This window comes from Xenopus laevis, chromosome 4L, assembly GCF_017654675.1.
Source record: "Xenopus laevis strain J_2021 chromosome 4L, Xenopus_laevis_v10.1, whole genome shotgun sequence".
NCBI lineage: Eukaryota > Metazoa > Chordata > Amphibia > Anura > Pipidae > Xenopus > Xenopus laevis.
The window spans coordinates 56,087,920-56,109,596 of NC_054377.1; the positions used below are offsets into that span (position 1 = coordinate 56,087,920).

A 21,677-nucleotide genomic window follows, 5' to 3' on the forward strand; every position below is an offset into this window, starting at 1 on the left:
TCTGCGTGCCATGTATTGCCTCTGCAACAGCAGTTCTGGAATGTAGCGGTTAGCTCTGCGTACCCTAATCTGTGTCCTTCCTGGGCAGATTCTGCCATTTGCCTGCTGTGCACACCTGATGGACAGCTCTGCGTGTCCTCTAGTTGTGCCTTTGTTCTGTAAAATTAAAGTGATCCAGATAATAAAATAAGAATGTAATACACTAATAAATCTGTCCTTCACCTCCGAGGCAAGACAAAGAACTGGCAATGGGAGGTGGAGCCACAACTTATATATCAGGGGAGGGGTCAAGAGTCTTATTCTTCTGTCCTGACTCCAGAGATGAGATTGACATTAACTCACGTTTGCACTGACAGGAGGGCCGACTAGAGAAATGGCACACACAGGGAGTATAGGGCGGGCAGAGTATGGCGCGCAAACACATGGAGAATAGAGCAGAAGACAGAGAAACCTAGTTCATACTGTGCTACATACAGTGACACAATGCTGGTGCCCATCCAGCAGTTAACAGGTGAACAATGTGGTCACTTTCTGTCTGGGTCTGAGGTGTGTGTGAACAGTACAGGGCTTTTTTAGCCTGCCAGTTGGACTGCACTGTTCTAGTGCAAGCACAATTCAAAAAGCTTACAGGCAAATGCACCTACACGTCCCATAATGTACAAGTTAGATTAGGCTCGGGCAAATGCAGTCTTCCAAATACTTTTATCAACCTCATTTACTTACTTATATTTCATTAAAAAAAAAAAAAAATTGACCCATACAACAGTGGCATTTGAAATAAGCATCCCTTTACAAGGTAAAAACGGAATAAGCATTAAATAGCATTGTTTGATTTTTTTAATAAACAAAACTGGCACTTCCTAGTTTGTGGAAAAGCAAAGCACAAAAATCCATAGCATTACAGTATAGCTTGGTAGGATAAGGTGTGCTAACCAGAGGTGGCCCATTGAGGAAATGTATAAACCCACACTGCTGAACATGCAGACAGTACTAAGGTTAGATACTGGTGCTGTCTGTCCTGGATGGTGGGGAACCTGTTCGCACCTGGACATAAAGGAGATTAAAGAAGTGTGTTGTGTTTCATTTTAAAACATTTTTTTATGGTGTGCAACCTGAGTGACCAGCTCTTTCCAAAGAACATGAGAATCCCTGCAGAAACAGATGTATTAACAAATGCAGAGGTGTGTAACTTACACAAGTACAGCAGATTAGGTTTCATACAGGTATAGGATCCCGAGATCCAGAAAGCTCCGAATTACGGATTGGCTGTCTCCTATAGACTCCATTTTATCCAAATAATCCAAATTTTTAAAAATGATTTCCTTTTTCTCTGTAATAATAAAACAGTACCTTGTACTTGATCGCAACTAAGATATAGTTAATCCTTATTGGAAGCAAAACCAGCCTATTGGGTATTTATTTAATGTTTAAATAAATTTCTAGTAGACTTAAGGCATGAAGACCCAAATTACGGAAAGATCCGTTATCCGGAAAACCCCAGGTCCCGAGCATTCTGGATAACTGGTCCCATACCTGTATGTGGTTATTATTAATCACTGAACAACAAAACATAATGCTGATACATTCCTTGTACACTGGAAAGGACAGACTACACTTTAAATGATAATCAAGAAGCATTTTTAACCAACTTTAATTTTTATTGATGGGCGACAACTTTACACTCCTAAATATCACTAAACTGTGTACAATTAGGATTGCAACATTAGAGAAGTGCGAGACAGCATATTTAAACAAAGCAGACCTAAAGTATTATCAATCGCCATTGTTTAGCCCACTGCACTGTCATTTTGTATTCTGGACCTGGTGTACACTGAAGGATAATTGCCATTTGAATTTAAAAGCAGTAAAGTTAATCACCCATCTATAATTTCTAACCATTCAAAATCACGTTGCCAGTTATTTGTTTTAAAGCCTTCTTCTAGGAACACTGTGTTAATGTGTAGGAGTCTTAATCCAGTGGCTGAGGTTAAAACAAATACCTCACAATTAATTAACAGCTTTATTGTAATTATTCCTATGAGGCTTCCAGCAACATTGAATTAGCCTTTATTATTTTTGTTAAGCAAGAAACCCTTCAGAAAAATTGCAGGCTTTATTGTCTTTTTTTTTATTTTTATTTAATCAATGATCTGAAAAGCTGGGGGTGCAGGGGGCTGCAAAGGGAACGGCTAGTAGGAAAGATTTGAAATCTGAAGCAAAGTGATTTTTTTTTTCCCACAGAAATGTACAATAGATGCTGGTGCAATGGATATGTGTCTAGGCCAGATGATGTGGAGACACTGACATGTCAGTCTAGACCAAAAATTTAAAGGAAAACAAAAAAAAAAAGAAAAAACGTGTTTTACATCACGTTGCCATACTGATTGCCCAAAGGAATTGCTCTGGAAACTATGAGGCAGTCAACAGCTAAAAAGCAGTTTTTATGCAAAATATCTTGATATAACAGACCTACTTCAGATTTTCTTGAAATTACCCCAGCCTCTGCATTTCATTCCATGGCCCTTCTACTGCCATTACAGCACAAAGCAGAGCCATGCTATGCCGTTATCCCTGAAAATGAGGGATACTTTTATAAGCAGTAACAAATACTTCCTTAGACTGATTTAGTTTTTCATATAAACGATCTAAGCTTTGTGGGTCACTTGGCCTTGTTAACCCCACGACAGAAGGCAAAGCAGCAGGATCAGCTGCACAGACCAGTCTGCTATCCAGTGGGCTAGCAAAATGCTTTTTGGTCTTAAGTTACCCACCTATTCTAAAATTTAAGGAAAGGAAGTGGGAGGAAAAAAAGAAAAAAAAAAAAAAAAAAAGGAATTGGTACACATGAAAGAGGACAGGATAAAAAGGGTAAGTGAAAAAGTGAGTTTTCTATGAAGCAGGTAATTGCGCAGATGCGCGCACACACACACACAGCAAGGAGACGGCTTCACAGCAGATCTACACGGCGGTAATACAGGAGGTAGGCAGTACGCTCCACAGTCTGTTTCACCACCTGGTACTGGTTTATCACTTTGACACTCTGGTCATCTATACGCAACCAGCCATTAAGACCAATCTGGAAGACATCTGTAGTGTAATGGCCGCCAGTTGCACTGTTTCCGTGGTGATAAACAACTGCAAAAAAATTAAAATGGATGTTTCATTAATGGTGTGGTTCAGTTTTTTTCCATATATTTGAAAGTTAAACGGGAACTATCACAAAAATGAAAATTTATAAGCTTCAGCATACTGAAATAAGAAACTTTTCTTAAAGGGGTTGTTCACCTTCCAAACAGTTTTTTCAATTCAGTTGTTTTTAGATTGTTCCCCAGAAATAAAGAATTTTTTCAAATACTTTCCATTATTTATTTTTTACGTTTTTTCCAAAATCTAAGTGTAAAGTTGAATGTTTGTGTCTCTGGTGTTTGAGTCTGGCAGCTCAGTAATTCAGGTGCAGACTCTGAACTGTTACAATTTTGCAACATTAAATTGATCCATTTCTCAGCAGCATCTCTGGAGTATTAGCAACTATTGTATCAATTCTAACAGCTGCCTGTAATGAAACCCAGAGATTCTGCTCAGCAGGGACAAAGATAAGAAATGTATCAACTAAATGTATCCATATAGAACAGTTTACAGGATCGGCGACCCCCCCCCCTCCCAGAGCTGCTTCAGAAGGAGAGAAATGACAATTTACACTTCAATATTAGAAAAACCATCACACATAGAAAATAGAAAGTCATTGGAAAAAGTCGTTATTTCTGGTGATCTATCTGAAACCAACTAGTTGTTTGAAGGTGAACAACCCCTTTAATCCAATTAAACATTCTTTACCATTTCAAAAATAATCAAGTTTATCTTGACTATCCCTCTCTCAGCATCTGTTTCTGCTCATTCTGTCTTCATTCAGAAGTTGGGTGTCAGATTAATGATCCAATATATCTCATGGGGGGGGGGCTCCCTTTGTCTAGAAGATGTATTAGAGCTCACTATTAAACTCACCAGAAATCCTGTCTCTCTACAAAAGGCAGTTATTTTGTTAGATTTTGTTTGTACTGGAATCAGTTATTTGATTGAGCTTTAATACATCTGCTAGGAAAGGGAGCTCCCCTATAAGAGATATTGGATTATTTATCTGACCCAACTGCTGCATGAAGACAGGATTTAGAGAAATCGATGCTGAGAGAGGAATGGTGAATATAAACTTGATTATTTCAGAAACAATGAAGACTTTTTAATAGATTGTATTTAGAAAGTTTCTAACTTCAGTATGAGGAAACGTATATTACATTTACATTTTTGCGATAGTTTCCCTTTAATAAACTGAACATATTCATTTGCACAGCTATGTTAAGCGATATAGCAGTAGAGTCTTGAGCCTTTAATCTCTAGTAGACTAGGGAAGAAATATTTATCTGTATATTAAGTTTTTTTTCTGTTACCTATGTCAAAGTCAATGTATTGCCTCCATTGAGGTCATGTGCAAATACTATACGATTATTACAAACACAATCCTATTGGTGAGTGACATGACATGGGGTGAAGTGTATGTCTGTGCGCCACCTTCCACCACAATACTGTCCATTGCATCTGAATTGCACATGCAAATTAGAATTCGGTATTCAGCTGAATCTTTCGCAAAGGACTCGGCCGAATCCAAAATAGTGGATATGGTGCATCCCTAGTTTTTTTTTTTAGATAAGAAATGTGAATTGCCTCTGCTGGCATATTCACACAGTTCCCATTTACTTTGTGCAGTTTTAAACTAGGAGAAAAAAATTGGACTGTCAAAATACCACTCTCTCTAAGTGCCATCAACATGCCATAATCACAAGGGTTGAATGATTTAAAAAGTATGCTTGTAAATATTCATCCTTTCTACACATAAAATAAATTATATTCACCTGCAAAGAGCCTGTAGGTTCTTTGGCCTTTGAAAATCTTGCTCTTAACTCCTGGAGAAAGCAGATCTATAAGAAAAAGAGGTGAGCTTTAGACCATATTAAATTATTCAAAATTCTAATTACCCTAAATCCATCACCTTGCAATTGTGAAAAAATCTTTTACATATACACAATTAACTGAAAATCAATGGAAAGAACCAGCAGGACCAAACTTTTTCAAAGAACTGTACCAGGAAGAGTAACATCAATAAATTGAAGTTTCTTAAAGTAACAAAATATAATGCAGTGTTGCCCTGCACTGGTAAAACTGCTGTATTTGCTTCATAAACATTACTATTGTTTATATAAATAAGTTGTTGTGTGGCAAAGGAGGTAGCCATTCAAAGGAGAAAAGGCACAAGATACACAGCAGACAAGCTCTGTAGAACATAATAGTGTTATCCACTATTTAACCTGTGCCATTTAGCCTTTTCTCATTTCCCACCATTGCTTGTTTATATGAACTATAGTAGTAGTTTTTTCTTCTTGCCAGAAAACCTATTTAATGGCCATTCTATAGTTCTGTAGGGCCATGAATGGGTATGAGTCTGCTTTATCTCCCAGTTTCATACTAAACTACTGTATTCTACAAAGCTCATCTGTTATCTGCGGTTTAAAATGTGGGCACTTTTGAGTCCTCCATTTGAAATTGAATGGCAGCAATCATGACTAAACAGGGGCTTACTTATATTACATATATTTGAGCTACTGAAGCAAAAACACAATTTGTACTAGTACAGGGTAACAGTACATTATAATTACAAATCCCATTTCCCTTTTTGGTATTACAGATCTTTTAACTACTTGTAAATTAGAAATTCTTGGCAGATTGCCCCACAGTAAGAAACTCTCCTAGAGAGATTAAATGTGGAAAGGCCCCAGACATACCAAAAGGCATACTATTTTGTTATGTGATCCTACAGTAAAATTTCCCTGTTTGCTTGAGCAACTACTTTAAATGATCGAATGGAAAAGTTACATAAATTGCAGATACATGGGTTAAGGCAGTTCAAAGCAATGTAGTCCAAAGTAATAATATAAAACAATTGACCCCAGAAACAGGCATTTCAGGTATATATTTCCTAACTATTTAACAAGGTAAGAGAAGTAATTAGGAGGTCCATGACATATAAAAGAAAAAGGTTCACATCTATTTTAGCTACAGTTGGTCAAACAGGTGCCCTATCCTTCACTTGATGATTATTTCAGGTACTTTTCCTACATGCATTTAAGCATGTTTTAATTTATTTTAAAAGGTTACACCTCAACTGCCATAATGCATGTTAACAAGATACAATAACCTGTTTGCTTGTACCATTAAAATTTTATTTTAATAAAGAATAGTTTGAACGAAGAAGAAAAAATGTTTAGAATTATCTATTCAACCAACGAACCATATCTGCTACTTTAAAAACCTTTAAAGAGAGAATTCACAGCACATTTTTAGCATACTTTAGTAGTAGCACAGCATCATCTAGTGATTAAAAGATAAAGCTGTTCTTTTAAGATCTAAACCAGCGAGTGTTAAAGCTAGCAGTTGCACAAAATTCCCATTTAGACTCCCTGTTCTGGGAACTCTGAACATTAGAATGACTGACTTATGACGGTATTTTAATATGAGCGAAGGTAGCAGGCAAATACAACGCAAAGTGGGCTTGAACCAAGTCTGGACTGTGGTCTATACGGAAATCCCTTGGCAGAGAAAAGCAATAAAGCAACGCAACTCACAAGTATACACATCTACATCTTTTTTTTTGAAGTTGCCTCTGAATGTATCGTACATAGGACTGGTTTGGGAGCCATGGACATAAATGCTAACAACTCCACTGGGCTCAGCACAGTATTTGCTTTATAAAGTCTTCAACTGTGAAACAATCAAACCAGAGGCAAATGTAGCTAGACGAATCCTTATAGGAGAAGCAAACCCAAAAGTTTAAAAAGCACTACCTCTACCCTACATAGACCCCCCCCCAACTCCCCCCCAGCCTAAGTATTACCCCGGGCAAATGCCCCTAACTTTTTACTGACCCCTCTGTGCAGATTGAAGCATCGGGAGTTCACCGGCGCCATCTTCAACTGCTTCAGTAATCTTCGGAATGAGACCAGCGCTTCGGTAATCTTTCTGAGTTTCGGCGCATGCGCAGTTGTTGAGAAACAGGAAATTGCTCCAACTGCACATGTGTCTCTCTGCCGGTCTCATTCCGAAGATTACGCCCGTGAACTCCACTGGACAGAATCTGCACAGAGGGGTAAGTAAGGACTTAGGCGCATTTGTCCGGGGCAACACTTGGGCTGAGAGGAGGTCAATGTAGGGTAGGGTTTTTTTTTTAACTTTTGGGGTTGCTTCTCCTTTAACAGTCTCCCCATATGTGCAGTTGTGTAACTGCTGTCTGGTGCTCACTACAAGAGCTGATAATATCCAGTTACTTTTTGTGTTTAAACATCTCATACAAATAACTAATCAAAGCAAGGATTCTTGTTCCGTGTCAGGTTTAATTTGCTTCTAAATAACTGATGTAATCTGAAATCATTTCCTGTAGCAATTAAGGACATGCATAAAAGGGTCAAGAACTACTTAATATCTATTTTTATATAATGGAGTTTGAATTCAGTTTAATATAGTGAAATAAGCGCATTGACACCTTACCTTTACTAACTTCCAGATCCACTGGGTACTCGATGTTCTTGATAAGTTTTTGACATCCTCCTGTCTTCTCAAACACAAACCGTTTGAGGTGCAACACTAGTACAGGTGGGAGTTCTTCCAAGGTGACTCTTCGACAGATCTCCACCTAGTGGTAAATGAAAGATTAGCTCTGTGAATGTTCTTTTACCTTAAACTAAAAAAGGCATGTTAGTAGATATGAATGCCAAATAATGGCACTATAATCATGTTTTTTTTTTCCTGCATTAGAAAGATACAACTGTATAACTAGTATACAAGTTACTAGATGAACTTATATTGCCCTAGAAAAAATATGAGAACACAATCTTAAAAGGATTCTGTCACAGGAAAACATATTTTATTAAAAAGGCAACAGTTAATAGTTCTGCTCCAGGAGACGCAAGCACTGAAATCTATTTTTCAAAAGAGCAAACAATTTTTTTTAGATTTCATTTTGAAATCCGACATGGGGCTAGACATTTTGTCTGTTTCCCAGGTGCTCCCAGTCATGTGCTTGTGCTCTGATAAACCTCAGTCACTCTTTACTGCTGGACTGCAAGTTGGAGTGATATCAACCACCTCCCTTCTCCCCCAGCAGCGTAATAGAACAATGGGAAAGTAACCAGAGAACAGCTTGTTGCCACAATATAATAGCTCCTTGGTACATATGAGAATAACACTCAATAGTAAAAATCCAAGTCCCACTGCGACTCCTAGGGTTACATTGAGTTGAAGAAACAAAGGCCTGCCTGAAAACATTTCCACCCTGAAGTGCTGGCTCTTTCTGAAAGCACAGGATCAGGCAAATGTGACCAAGATGGCTGCCTACACAGCAATATTACAACTAAAAAAAAAAAACATATACTTGTTGGTTCAGAAATAACATTTTATATGGTAGAGTGAATTATTTACAGTGTAAGTGTAATTTAGAAATAAAAACACCATAAAAATCATAACACTATTTCTTTAAATACCACTGCAAGGGTGATTTAATATGAGAAATGAGGAACACTAGGTTTTTAAACTCATTGCACTCAATAGTACACAATGGCACAAGGCAAACTCATTAACTAAATATCAACCAAATTAAAATCTATGAATTATAGGTTAGCTTAGTTTCACTTTTTATAAAATGCAATGCTTAGGATTGTTATGTCTGATCTTCCCTCTTGTTATATAAAGAATAAAGTTTATTTTTTGTTCAACTGTTTACTGCGTTCGATTAACACATTAATGTGTCCCTTTGTTTTACCGATCTATTTCTGTACAAAGCTTTGTTATGTACAAATATACCAGGCATTATACCAGCCAAGTACTAGAGTATGGATATGAATATGAATAAAATTGTGTTTTAAAAAAAAAAAAAAATGTACAAAACCTTTGACAGTGCAGTGAGTTAGTTCAAAACCATAGAAAGTATACATTACCAAACACCTATAACAACTTATTTTGTTAAAAACCTAATTAAAAAAAATTTGCAAGTTGACAGTGCAGTGAGTTAAAGTTCAGCACCAAAGTTATATCAATTGCGACGCAAGTGCAAACTATCTATAAATACAGTGAATTCAAATCAAATTAATGATAAAATGCAGTATATTTATTGACCAATTCCTTGTACTAATTTAATTTAACCATGGTGTTGAACTATAAGGGCAGGACTAGATGATGCGTTTTGACCCAACACGTCGCAATGTGACTAAACGCATGCGCGCTGCGTTTTCATCCGACAGTCGGATCAATGTAGTTGTTTACGTGCGGTTCTCCTTCACTTCCGTTTTCGCTAAACAATCCAACACGTTGCATGCGTTTAGTCGCATCGCGACGTGTCGGGTCAAAACGCATCATCTAGTCCCGCCATAACATGTAAAATGTAAGGATATTAATTCACCAAGGCGTCACCATGGCAAAACAAACCTTTTGGTCATTTTATACACTCCTGACGAAGATTCCCTGTAAGGTATCGAAACGGTGACAATACAATAAATTTTGTTTTTTGTTACACAAATCCTGTGAGTGCTGTAATCCCTGTGACTACTTTATATTACCTCTTCCTGGCACCAGGTATCAGAGCAATTACAGCAATACACTATCAAATATTCAAAGCATCACAGCAGAAATCAGGATACTATTGAATGCAAATTACCAATTCAAGTTAGTGTTTTTTTATTAATATTTCTGAAAATATCTTAAAATATAATTACTCAAAAAGCTGTGTGTGTGTCAATTTTTGTCAAACTATATCCAAAAACAATCTTTATGCGACCACATCCCACTTGCAGACGTGCCCTATGCTGCAAAATGAGTTTTTTCAAACAAAATATTATGCAAAAAATGTGTAGTATTATATTTGTTAATGCAACAAATTCAATTTGTATAAAAGCTTTACAAAGGTTTAAAATATCACAAATAGTGAAGGGTGAATCTGAGCTTCACCAAAAGTCATACAACTTCGCTGAAATGCATTAAAGTCGATTGGCGACAGGTTTTTTGATGAGCGACAAATTATTGTTGCCGCAACAAATTTTTTCACCCATTAGTCTATGGGAGTCACTTTTGCGGCGAAACTTTCATCACTAATCGCATTCAAGATATTCTAGTATACACAATTAAAAATGGATATTTAGTTATTTTTCCCCTTACATTTAATTCTCAGTATGTGAAGTAATAAAAGTAACAGCTTTTGCTCTTTTTTTCAACTCTTACCACTGGTTAGTGTCTACAAAATATATTCTTGTAAATCTCAAGAGTTTAAAAATTTTTTTTTAGAGGCAATCACCCCACAGAACGATTAGTATACAAGTTTTAATTCTGTCTAAACGCTATGTCTAGAGTCGATCATCATGCTAGGATTTTATTTCTAGTTCAGACATCAAAATAAAAACCAGACAGAGACACTAGTACATAAAATGAACACCCATTTTTTCCCTAAAGCCTTAATTGAACAGTGGGCTTCTGCAAATACCAAAAATGACAGGTTACCAACCAAAACCTTTTATGCAAAAACACACCAGTGTTCCCACTCCTACATAAAAGACATCAGACAGCTGAGAACAGGAATTGTGGCTGCTCCTTTGGAAAGATGAGACCTGCTAAGGGTTGAACATTTGCACTGCCTGGTAGTGAAAAAATTCCTATTTCATGCACCTTTGTTTACTATGGAAATTTTTATACCACGACCCCCCCCCCCAAAATAGTTTTACAAAACTGAAGTGTGTTAGCCAGAGTTATAGCTTTAGCAACAGTCCCCTCATTTTTGTATATTAATTCTGCTCAACAAGTGAGGCCAAAGGTTGTAGGTAGAGCTGCAGCCTGTCACTCCAGGTGCTCAACTGACTTCAGACAGAATAATGGAAGGCACTGGAACAACATAATTTCAGTCTGAGTGATGAACCTTCAAAACTACTCTATTGAGGCCCCCCCATTTTGCAGTGCTGTCTTTTTTAAATGCTTAGTCTCGTTCTGACTAGCACAGCTGAAATATTTGTATCAAGAATTATTCATTTAAAAGGAATCTTTTTTTAGTGTGGCTTTATATTAACACTCAATTTTATTTTGGATGAGCAGAATCATCAAGTTCTCTGTTTAAAATGTAGCAAATAATGCAGTGAGAATGTCTGGTGGTTATAAAGGAAAACATGAAAATGAAGATGGAACAAGCTTCATCCCATGGAAACAAGAAACTTTCTAAATATAACCGACTCTGTAGCCTTTCTGAAATCATCAAGTTACTGCTTAGACTCCCTCTTTCAGCATGTCTGCAGGCAGAAGTGGAGTCATATTTTGATTGACAGCTGATATTAATCATTGCTGTGTGCTCCCTTTAGACAAGGAATTAAAGCTAAACGTCTCAAACTACTACATAAAGAGAAATGTTTCAGAATGTTTTATTTTTTAAGGGGACGTGTTTTTTTTTTTTAATAAACAAGAAAGTAACTCAAACAGCATTGGTCTGTCATTGGTCAAGCATCATATATACACATATGTGGAGCAGTTCACATATTAGGCTCATATTCAGTTTTCATTGTAAGGATAGATACCCTTTAAGCATATAAGTTTTGATGAAGACAAATTAATACAAAAGTGCATACAAGTCCAGGACCTTAAAAATCTGTGTAGCCAGCTATAGACAATTATTCATTTTCTTGCCAAAAACTGCCAAAGTAGCTGTTTATTCTTATTGGAAAAATACTCCATTTGCTGCAATGAATTCACGGGGAAGCTAAGGAGGACATACCTCTTGTTTTGTTTTGGTTGTATAGCCCTGGACAGACTCTCTAGCCACTAGGCTCTCGAGTGCATCTTGGACGGTGCGGATCTTTTCAGATTGGATATCCAGTTGCAGAGTAAAAAATGGCTGAAGAGTAGCAGATTCTTTAGAGCTCTGCTGGTACACAACAGATCTATGAAATGCAGAAATTATGAATTAGTAAACTGACCATTAAGAATACTTATTATGGTTTGCACAAGACAGTTTAACATAAGCAATCCCATCCACCTCTAAGTGCGTGTGTGTATTGCCAGCGTTAGTCTTAATTGAACTTTCACTGTTCAAGGCTGCTTGGCCATAACCTCTTTTCTCCTGTTGGGGCAAATTTACTAAAGGGGCGAAACGCAGACACAAAATTCGCCAGCGTGACATCATTCCGGTACTTCGCCAATTTACTAACGGTCATCGGCATCACTTCGCTAGCAAAGGAGATACTCTAGCGGTACTTTGCTCCCTAAAGCCTGAATGTACTTAACTACGCAAATTCACGAAGTTGTGGATTTTACTGCACGTTACCTCTTGCGCCAGACTTGCCTTCGCCACCTCAGACTAGGCGAAGTGCAATAGAGTAGATAGGAGTTCCTCAAAAAATAGTTGAAAATTAAGTCCCAAAAAAACGCTAGCGTCTTTTCCTTTTTCAGGGTGATAGGCTGAAAAATAAGATTTTTCCTAACATATGGCACATAAACTATACACTGGGCTCATGTGTAGGGCAATATAAAAACTTTATTTTATTAAGGTTTCCCGGGCTTGTGTAGTGCAACATTTACGTCCATTCAACTTTAAATTCCCGCGTATGCAAATTAGCTAACGCCAGCGCAACTTCGCTTCGCACAGTAACGCTGGCGCAACTTCGCCAGCGGTCGGCGCCCTGGACACTAATTCGGATTTTAGTGAATTAGCATTGTCCTGGCAAATCTACGCCTGGCAAGTGTTGCGCTGTGAGCGAAGCTGGCGGATTTTTGGAGGTTAGTGAATTTGCCCCATTATTTTACTTCCGTAACAAAACCCAATAGTGGGGCATGGCCAAGTGAGCTAGGTGCTGACTGACATCACTCAGGGAGCAGCAGAAAACAACTAATTATTCTACCCCAGCTACAGTTGTATCAGCATTTCAAATACAAGAGCAATATTTAGTATATTGTTGCCTAGTAAGATCAGGTATTTAATTTCACATTTAAGGTTTAAAAGATGGTTTCTATATACATCTGATTAGGAGAGTGCGAGAACATAGATAAGATGAAAAGTACAGCAAAGATTCCAAATGCTCACTGATAAAAACAATGTTTGCTTTAACAAATTAATGCTGTTAAATCCTGGGGTGTATCCCTGAGACTAGAAACTAGCTATTCATTAGTTTTTTTGGTGCAAACCCTGGATTTCCAGTGGTAATATACAGGTATGAGACCTATTATCCAGAATGCTCCAGACCCGGGGCTTTCTGGATAGCGGGTCTTTACGTAATTTGGATCTTCATACCTTAAGTCTACCAGAAAATCATGTAAACATTAAATAAACCCAATAGACTGGTTCTGCTTCCAATAAGGATGAATTATATCTTAGTTGGGATCAAGTACAATGTCCCGTTTTATTATTACAGAGAAAAAGGAAATCATTTTTAAAAATCTAGATTATTTAGGATAAAATGGAGTATATGGGAGACGGCCTTTCGTAATTTGGAACTTTCTGGATAATGGGTTTACGGATAACAGATCCAATACCTGTATTTGAAAACATGTTTTGCTATCCTTTCTACTCACAGCACTCTGCAAAACCAAGCTGCAAAGAACATGTAACATTATTCCCCAGAAGCCATAAACAACAGTCATAATATATCATCACTGCTTTTAGGCAACCAGTTGTAAAAAGCAATCTCAACAAACAGGTGTGGAAACAAGGCACACAAGCCTAAGGGTTATCGTAAGCAATTATAATCACTGTGGGGTGCCTAAAAAATTGTTACCCATCAGTAAATATTTTCCTTGTTCTTAAAAATATACTAAATATTGTCTCTTTATGTGGTAAATCCTTGTACCTCATATGTCCTCCAAATATATCTGTGATTGGAGTCTGAACAAAGTCTGCTTGACGTGTCACGGATGACTTGTTCCGAGGTCCCACTTGTTCCCATTCCTCATCACTGCCTTCTTGTTCCTCTTTGTTAACCTCTTCCACTCCAGACACAGGATTGGGGCAGTTGTTAATGTGGATTTCTAAAAACAATTTTTTTATATTTAATACGGATCACTCTAGTGTTATTTTAAATAACCAGTTTCTGGTTGGCTTAAACTTTCCTGCCATCAAATCAATTATTCTTAACTATATAATACGGAACAGATTGGTTTCGATATTTACCACTTTGCTTGGGCAATCTAATCATTGCAGTTCTATAAAGTAGTGCCTTCTTGCAGCATAAATATTTATGTGATAACCCTATCAGAACCTTGTACACACTGTGCTCTATGAATAAGATGCCACTGAGAATCAAAGTTATACACTTTTAGAATCATTGTGGTGCTTTAAGTACTCTGCGTGGGCTGAACTTTTGTTTAAGGCGACAAGTGGGATGTAGGAAAGTAATATCTCTTCCTTGTTATCAACTAAGGGAACCACAGCTATGCTTTATAATGGTAGGAAATAGGAAATGAGGAACAGACTAAAATCCCACTACAAGTCTAACCATATGCCATAAAACATTGTTTGTTAAATATTAAAAATAGAAACAGACAAAGTAAAAAAAAAAAAAAGCCAGCTGATTTTCATTTGCACCAATAGTTTTAAAAGGTATACTGTTGTAGAGGAACATGCTAAAACAAATCAATGAGTGCTTCACATACAATTGTGAACCGATAAAGTTTAAAAATGCTAGTGTTTCAAATCAAGCCATTCTAGTTATTTCCAAGAATTCCTTTATCCTACAGAATTGTGCTTTGATAAGCCAGTCTGTTTATTGCTGTTCTGCAAATTGATGTCAATACCTTCCAGCCTGACCTCATACCAAAAAAAATTAAAAAAAATAAAAAAGATAACATTTTCCCGTAGCACTCAATTGACTGATTTGATAACAGCTCCATGTTTTGACACTGCCACCACGGCTTTTCTTCAGATTAAAAGCATATGCTGGTGGAGAATCGCCTATGCTACCTCCCATTCAGTTTAAAGGCTAAAGCATTTTTTGGGGGGTGGACTGTCCCAAGAAAACCAGTCATGTTCAAAACACCCGTCTGCCTGTCAACATTTCTGATATCAAATGAAAAGTAAAATGGCTGATAAAATTGAAGCAGTGAAAGATGGATCTCTGCAATAAGTTACAGATTTTGGTCTGCCTTTCCCTGTTCCATGTGAGTCACTCAGGGTGCTTTTGGTTTATCATCATCAGGAGTGGCAAAAAAGACATTCTAGCTAACACTGGTAGACAAAATGCCTTATCTACCATAGTCCTAATGGAAACTGCCTAACACTGCTAGCACAGGCAGCTATTAGAATGCTCTTATGTGTTTAGGTTTTGAATTTGCATGTAGTTGTGGTATCGGGAAAGCTCAATTTACAATAGGAAGAGTCATAGGTGGTTTTAAGCATTTTCTCATACAGCTAAGAGACACTGCCAAAAAGAAAATACCACTAGTAAATAGAATCCGAGTCAGGTTACACAGTAAATGTCAAAGTATAGACACTATCCCCAAAATCTAAATAAATTATAGGGAAAGAGGCAGAGGGTACTGGCACCTCAAACACATTAAATAAAGAGAGGCAGTGGAAGCTTTGTTATAAACAGGAAGAAGTGATGGATTCCACCCACCCATATCCCACCAAAAAAGAAGGTTACCTAAAGGCTGAAGTAGGTTTCAGTATCCTACAGGTCTTAAAATGCTTGCATGATAACGTGTTGGCTGCAAGCACAGGATCATGTATAATGAGTGGAGATGAATGTCCACACACCATTATTTAAAAATGCACATGCCCCTGCCCAGTAACTGAATCCAAACAAGTGTCAATGCCAAACAGTAAATTGTATAATACGCAAAACAAAATATCATACGGTCATTCTGGGGCAAAAGAAGCTTCTTGAGAGCTAGCATCTCTTCATGTAACCCATTCAATATGAATCCAAGGTACTCTTCTGCATCTTCCTGACGACCCTAAAAAATTAAATATATATGCATGCATTAATTATCCACTAACAGAAATCACCACTGTCTTTTAAAGAAGCACTTGATATCAACTTGTAGCTGAGTGAGAAATCAATGGGCAAAATCTCATCAGGGCTTGAGCAAATTATGCGGACTGAAAAATCCCAATGTTTCATGGCTGTGGTCCCCGTATGAATAATTATAGACAACCCCCACCCCATATTACTCAACTGCTGTCCTTGAGGCCAATCAATCCAAATTGGCACAAAAGATCTACTCAAGTATTTTAGCGTGTATGGTAATCTAAACTTAACACCATAATATTACCATGAACATTTTTTTGAAAAATATCCCCATCAATTTTTTCAATATTTTTTGCGAGAAACAGTTTTTGAAAATTTCTTACCTTTTCTGAAAGACTTGATTTGAAAACAGTAAGTAAGCGGTAAATGTATGTTGGTTCAAATGGAGCCCCTGGGCGTATATCCTTTATAACTTTCTCACCAGGAGCTGAGGGTTGAAAGAAACAACCAATTATCAAAACATTAAGCCTCTATCAGTGTACAACCAGTTTGAGTGCACAGATCATTTTTAACCAAACAGCATTTCCACAAATATACGCACAAAAGAACAACAATTAAAGAAAACAGTGATATTCTAACAGAGCAAATTACAGCTCGTTAGCAGTACTCCTTTTATTTCATAAAATTATATTCTTCTATAAAAGCACACTCTCCCCATTGCAAACAAACCTTGTTTTGCTTTTGGAAGTATTGGCATGTTCGTGAATTCATTCATTAAACGTACACTGCAAAACGAAAAAAACATTTTCTTTGTTAGGTCCTAAAAACATTTAACAAATTGTTAACACTTTTCGCTGTTGCTCACAGACAGTGGTTTCTAAACAGGCCTAAGTCTACGCAAGATAAGGGCACTTATTTCTCAGTTCCTTCTGAACAAAATGTAAATTTCATTCTGCATAGCCATTAAAAACTGCAGGTCCTGCAGTAGCCAAAAAAGTAGATTATAAAATATGTCTGTAATAAGTACATTGACAGTTACTACTTAATTGGAAATATGAATAAATGTTTTGAATGCACAAAAAGCTCATTACTAATTAAAAAGCAAGCAAAAGAAAATAGTATTACATGCACAATTCTATTGTATATACTCCCTTTACAAATGTGATTTGGCTGTTGTATACTTTAGACACACAAGGTATAACACAATGTAGCCACACAAGCGGTCTAGTACATGGAAGACAGGAATACTTACAAACTGTCAATCATTGGAGTAGATGTACATGGCCTCTGGGCTTTAGTATATACTGGAATGGACTTCATAAGGTGATACATGGGAGGGCAAGCCACCAGAGCCTGCAGTGTCTAAACATGCCGTTAAGAAACAGTACCAATAAATATTAGTGTGAGAGCTGCATTGCAGAAAAGCAATTCTCTTCTCAACAGATAAGGATGACTAGCATGCTTTGTTGTAACCACCCTTTGTGCTTTGTTGTAACTGTCCCTCACCCATTTAACTGCTACAAGCACATAATTATAATTTGAGCATTTCCACTTTCCTTCACAGACAAGATTTTCCAAACAGAAGGATACAGCATTAATATAGCACCAGTTTCCTTTGTTGATTAATCCTCGTGGCTGTAACGAAACAGGTTTGTGAACAAGTTTGACTTCTTCCAAGAGTTCTGTAAAATTAAGAAAGAGTTAACATATAAACAAAAGGTGAAAATCTTTAGTTCAAATAAATATAAAACAAAACAGCAATTCTCATCTGGGTTTGGCTTGTTCTCGAAAAAAAGAAATGGGCTCAACTCTAGGTATAATGGTATGTTAGACAGTCGTATAATCTTAAAGTCAAGGGCACATGGAGCATTGGCTTTGCTGCACCCAGCATGCATTTTTTACTGTAGCCGAGAGAAGAGGATCCGCTCCCTTTCCGGAACTCTATCTTCCGCTCATGTGCAGGTGCACATGCGCGAGTGTAGATCAGCCCGAAAAACAAGAGGAGGCATTTTCTGGACACCTTCGTTCCCTGTACCTGCACTGAAGAAGAAGCTATACTTTTCAGCACAGATAAACAGAGCTGTAGATGGGAGCAGATCCGCTTCTCTCATCCTGCAGGAAAAAAACCCAGTTCTATAGTAGCGGAGCCAACGCTGTGTGCACTTAGCCTAAGTGGTTATATAGCACTTGGCTTTTTAATGTTATAATCTCTATACAGCTTGTAGCATTTATTTTACTTCTGATTATTAAATAGGTAGTACACCTTTAAATTAATATTATGTAGACTGATATTCTGACAATTTATAGTTCAGCTCAAGTTTAGCAGCTGTCTGGTTTCTAGAATCCAGCTTACCCCCCAACAACCAGGCAGTGATTTTAATAAAAAACTGGACAATGAATAGGAGACTATTACCTTTTAGCATGTTAAAGAATGCACAGTTCTAAATATTTCAATTGGCCTTCACATATATTATTTAACCTATTTTCCTTTCACTCCTGTCAAGTCTTCACCATGTGGCATTGACTTAGCTAAAATGTTTAATAGCAATAAACCACTGATTCCAGGGCTTTATTTCCGTTGTACAGTTGGTCTTACCCTATAACCAATTTAGTTTAAGAAATAGTCACAGTGCTGTGAGCTCCAACTACATCTTCCAGTATGCTCATCTGATAAACAGTTGCAGTTTATTACTTCTGGGAAGCCTTATTACGATGGTGCAGCAATTATTCCTAAACAAGCATTTGACCAATATCGAAACCTTAGAATTCTTTATGTGCCCTAGTTGCAGTGAAGTATGATCTGCTATCAAAACATATTGCATGAGCCCCTACTTCATTCGGTTTATTTGAATTACCTTCTGATCAAACATCTATTGCCTGGGAAGTGTAGCTAAAGTGTCCCTTAATCCAGATGTTAATCCAAACTGCCGGATCTAGACTCTGGAAGAGAGCCAGTGCTTACTTCTGTTTAATTAATAAGGTGCAATGTCTGCTTTAATAAAATTCCCCTTTCACACCCACTACTGCTCCAGATCACCAGTGTGTGTGTGGTGAGGATGCTGACTTTCCACTTCCACGCATCTTGAAGTCAGACACCTGGGAGTCTTGCAGCTCACATTTTCCCCTCAATCAGAACAGGAAGTGGAGTGCCATTGACAGCATTAAAGGAACTGTAACACTAAACTTTTTTTAAGTTAAAAATCGACTGTACCCTTCTCAACATACAGCTCTATCCTGCAGAAAGTTTATTATATTTAATATTTTAGCCAAAATACCATTATAAAACCCTGCTTCCGGATGTACACTGTCTTACCAAAAGGCGACTCTGCCGGATCCAAGGTGCAGCACCATCTCCTCCTAATTCTAAACCAGAAGTTAGTTCTTGAGGCTTTACGGAGGCCTTTCTGTTATTCCTCGGCTTTCTTTATCTCTAAAAGAGCTGGGAGCATTAAGACCACCATAAAGTCAGTGCGTGTATTAGTTCACCGCTCACCTGCTCTTACAGCAATAAATTACACTGAAGTTACACTTCCGTCCTGCTTTCTCCCCTTGAATCTAAACTAAAGGCAAGTTGAAAAATCTGCAAGAACTAACTTCAGGGTTTAGAAGAGTGGGTAGGAGATGAGCGACTGCCAGATCCAAGGTGCAGAGATTCACTCCTTTTGGTAAGACAGTGTACATCTGGAAGCAGAGTTTTATAATGGTATTTTGGATAAAACATTAAAACTTTCAGCAGGATAGAGCTGTATGTGGAAAAAGGTATGGTGGATTTTTAACAAAAAAATGTTAGTGTTAAAGTTCCTGTATAGGGCTTCTGTCATGATTTTTATGGTGTAGTTTTAACTTCTAAATTACACTGATTACACTGCAAATTATTCGCTCTACAATATAAAATTGTAGTTCCTGAACCAGCAAGGGTACTTATTTTTAGTTATAATATTGGTGTGTAGGCAGCCATCTCAGGTCATTTTGCCTGGTCATGTGCTTTCAGAAATAGCCAGCACTTTAAGATGGAACTGCTTTCTGACAGGCTGGTGTTTCTCCTACTCCTGAATGTGTCTCAATAGGATCTTGATTTTACTATGGAGTGCTGTTCTTCTATCTAACAGGCAGCTGTTATCTTGTGTCAGGGAGCTGCTATCTGATTACCTTCCCATTGTTCTGTTAGGCTGCTGGTGGGAAAGAGGGGGTGATATCACTCCAACTTGCAGTACAGCAGTAAAGAGTGATTGAAGTTTATCAGAGCACAAGTCACATGACTAGGGGCAGCAGGGAAACTGACAATATGTCTAGCCCCATGTCAGATTTCAAAATTAAATATAAAAAAAAAACTGTTTGCTCTTTTGAGAAATCGATTTCAGCGCAGAATTCTGCTGGAGCAGCACTATTAACTGATGCGTCTTGAGAAAAATGTTTTCCCATTACAGTATTCCTTTAAGAAGTACTAGGGAGATCAGGCAGCAGAAAGGGTGTTACCCTTAGGAAAAAAATTCTGTTTAAAGAGAAGCTCTCTCTTTTGGCAAGCACATGCTGGGAATTATCTAGTCAGTTTTTTACTACAGATATTGGCTTCTGTAATCCAGAACAATCCGAATTACAGGAAGGACATCTCCATTTTAATCAAATTTTAAAAAACTATTTCCTTTTCTGTGTAATAGTGAAATATAAGCTTGTACTTGAAACCAACTAAGATATAATTAATCCTTATTGTAGGCAAATACAATCCTATTGGGTTTATTTAAAGTTTCATTTATTTTTAAAGAAAGATCTGGTCCCAAGCATTCTAGATGAAAGGACTCATACATGTACCTTTAAATGTAGTAACCAATGCACACAAATTGACCTCAAAGTGCCATTCTCCAAGAGTTAATATTAGCGATACTCAAAAATATATGCTTTCTATTTCATGAGTTTTGATTGTGAGAGAATGCAACTAACATTCCTAATTGTATTTAACCCCTGCCTAGCAGACAGAATTTCAGTATCCAGAGGTAAAAATGCATGTCATGCACTCCAAGGCCAAAAGCATCAAAACGTTTCAATCGAATGTGTACCTGTAAGGTACTGTTCCTGTCATTCATTTCCAAAAACACAGTATATATGGAATATTCAATTTGTCCGGTTTGTTTTAACTTTCTTTGTCAAACTTATACTAGGCAAAGTAAAGTATGATTGGCTAGCATGCATATCCTGTAAAATAAAGTTGCTTAAGACAAATTTAAAGTTATGCTATTTCATCTGTTTTGAACTTTAAAAATATATAATGTTGCTGGCACTCCACCTAGTGGTCAAACAATACAACTGCAAATTTCCCAAAAGGACCTACATGCAGTGTATAAAGTACTAATTAGAATAAAATTACATCCATGATACAAACTTTTATACATTTACAGACTGGTGATTTTCCATCAACTGAAAACAATATTTCTTAACAGGATCACACACTCTGCACATTTTACTATTTCAGGCTAATTGCACAAGACGAACTTTGGTGAATCAATGCCTTTACACTCATGCAGAAACGGGAAAGTATGCGTTTTTGCTCCGCAATTCACGCTGGGTGTGTGCAGATGGGCCAACTGGATTTTGCAAAATTATATTACAGCATGTGTGACTGAAGCAGACGAAAACTTATCAATTTTAGCCTCA

At 37.3% G+C, this 21,677-nt stretch overlaps 1 protein-coding gene across 3 annotated transcripts in view; it reads right to left on the reverse strand.

Moving 5' to 3' along the window:
• Positions 1-1,637: 1,637 nt before the first annotated feature.
• usp10.L (ubiquitin specific peptidase 10 L homeolog) overlaps positions 1,638-21,677 on the reverse strand; it is a 35,073-nt gene continuing 15,033 nt past the window's right edge. For all 3 annotated transcript variants that reach the window (XM_018256497.2, XM_018256500.2, XM_018256499.2), the window contains 10 exons: positions 17,619-17,710; positions 17,281-17,390; positions 16,758-16,813; positions 16,412-16,515; positions 15,915-16,014; positions 13,911-14,088; positions 11,843-12,008; positions 7,591-7,735; positions 4,905-4,970; positions 1,638-3,135 (listed from right to left, as the gene is read on the reverse strand). In XM_018256497.2, the coding sequence (XP_018111986.1) occupies positions 2,948-3,135; positions 4,905-4,970; positions 7,591-7,735; positions 11,843-12,008; positions 13,911-14,088; positions 15,915-16,014; positions 16,412-16,515; positions 16,758-16,813; positions 17,281-17,390; positions 17,619-17,710 (1,205 nt within the window). In that variant the 3' untranslated portion in view covers positions 1,638-2,947. The remainder of the gene's footprint in view (positions 3,136-4,904; positions 4,971-7,590; positions 7,736-11,842; positions 12,009-13,910; positions 14,089-15,914; positions 16,015-16,411; positions 16,516-16,757; positions 16,814-17,280; positions 17,391-17,618; positions 17,711-21,677) is intronic.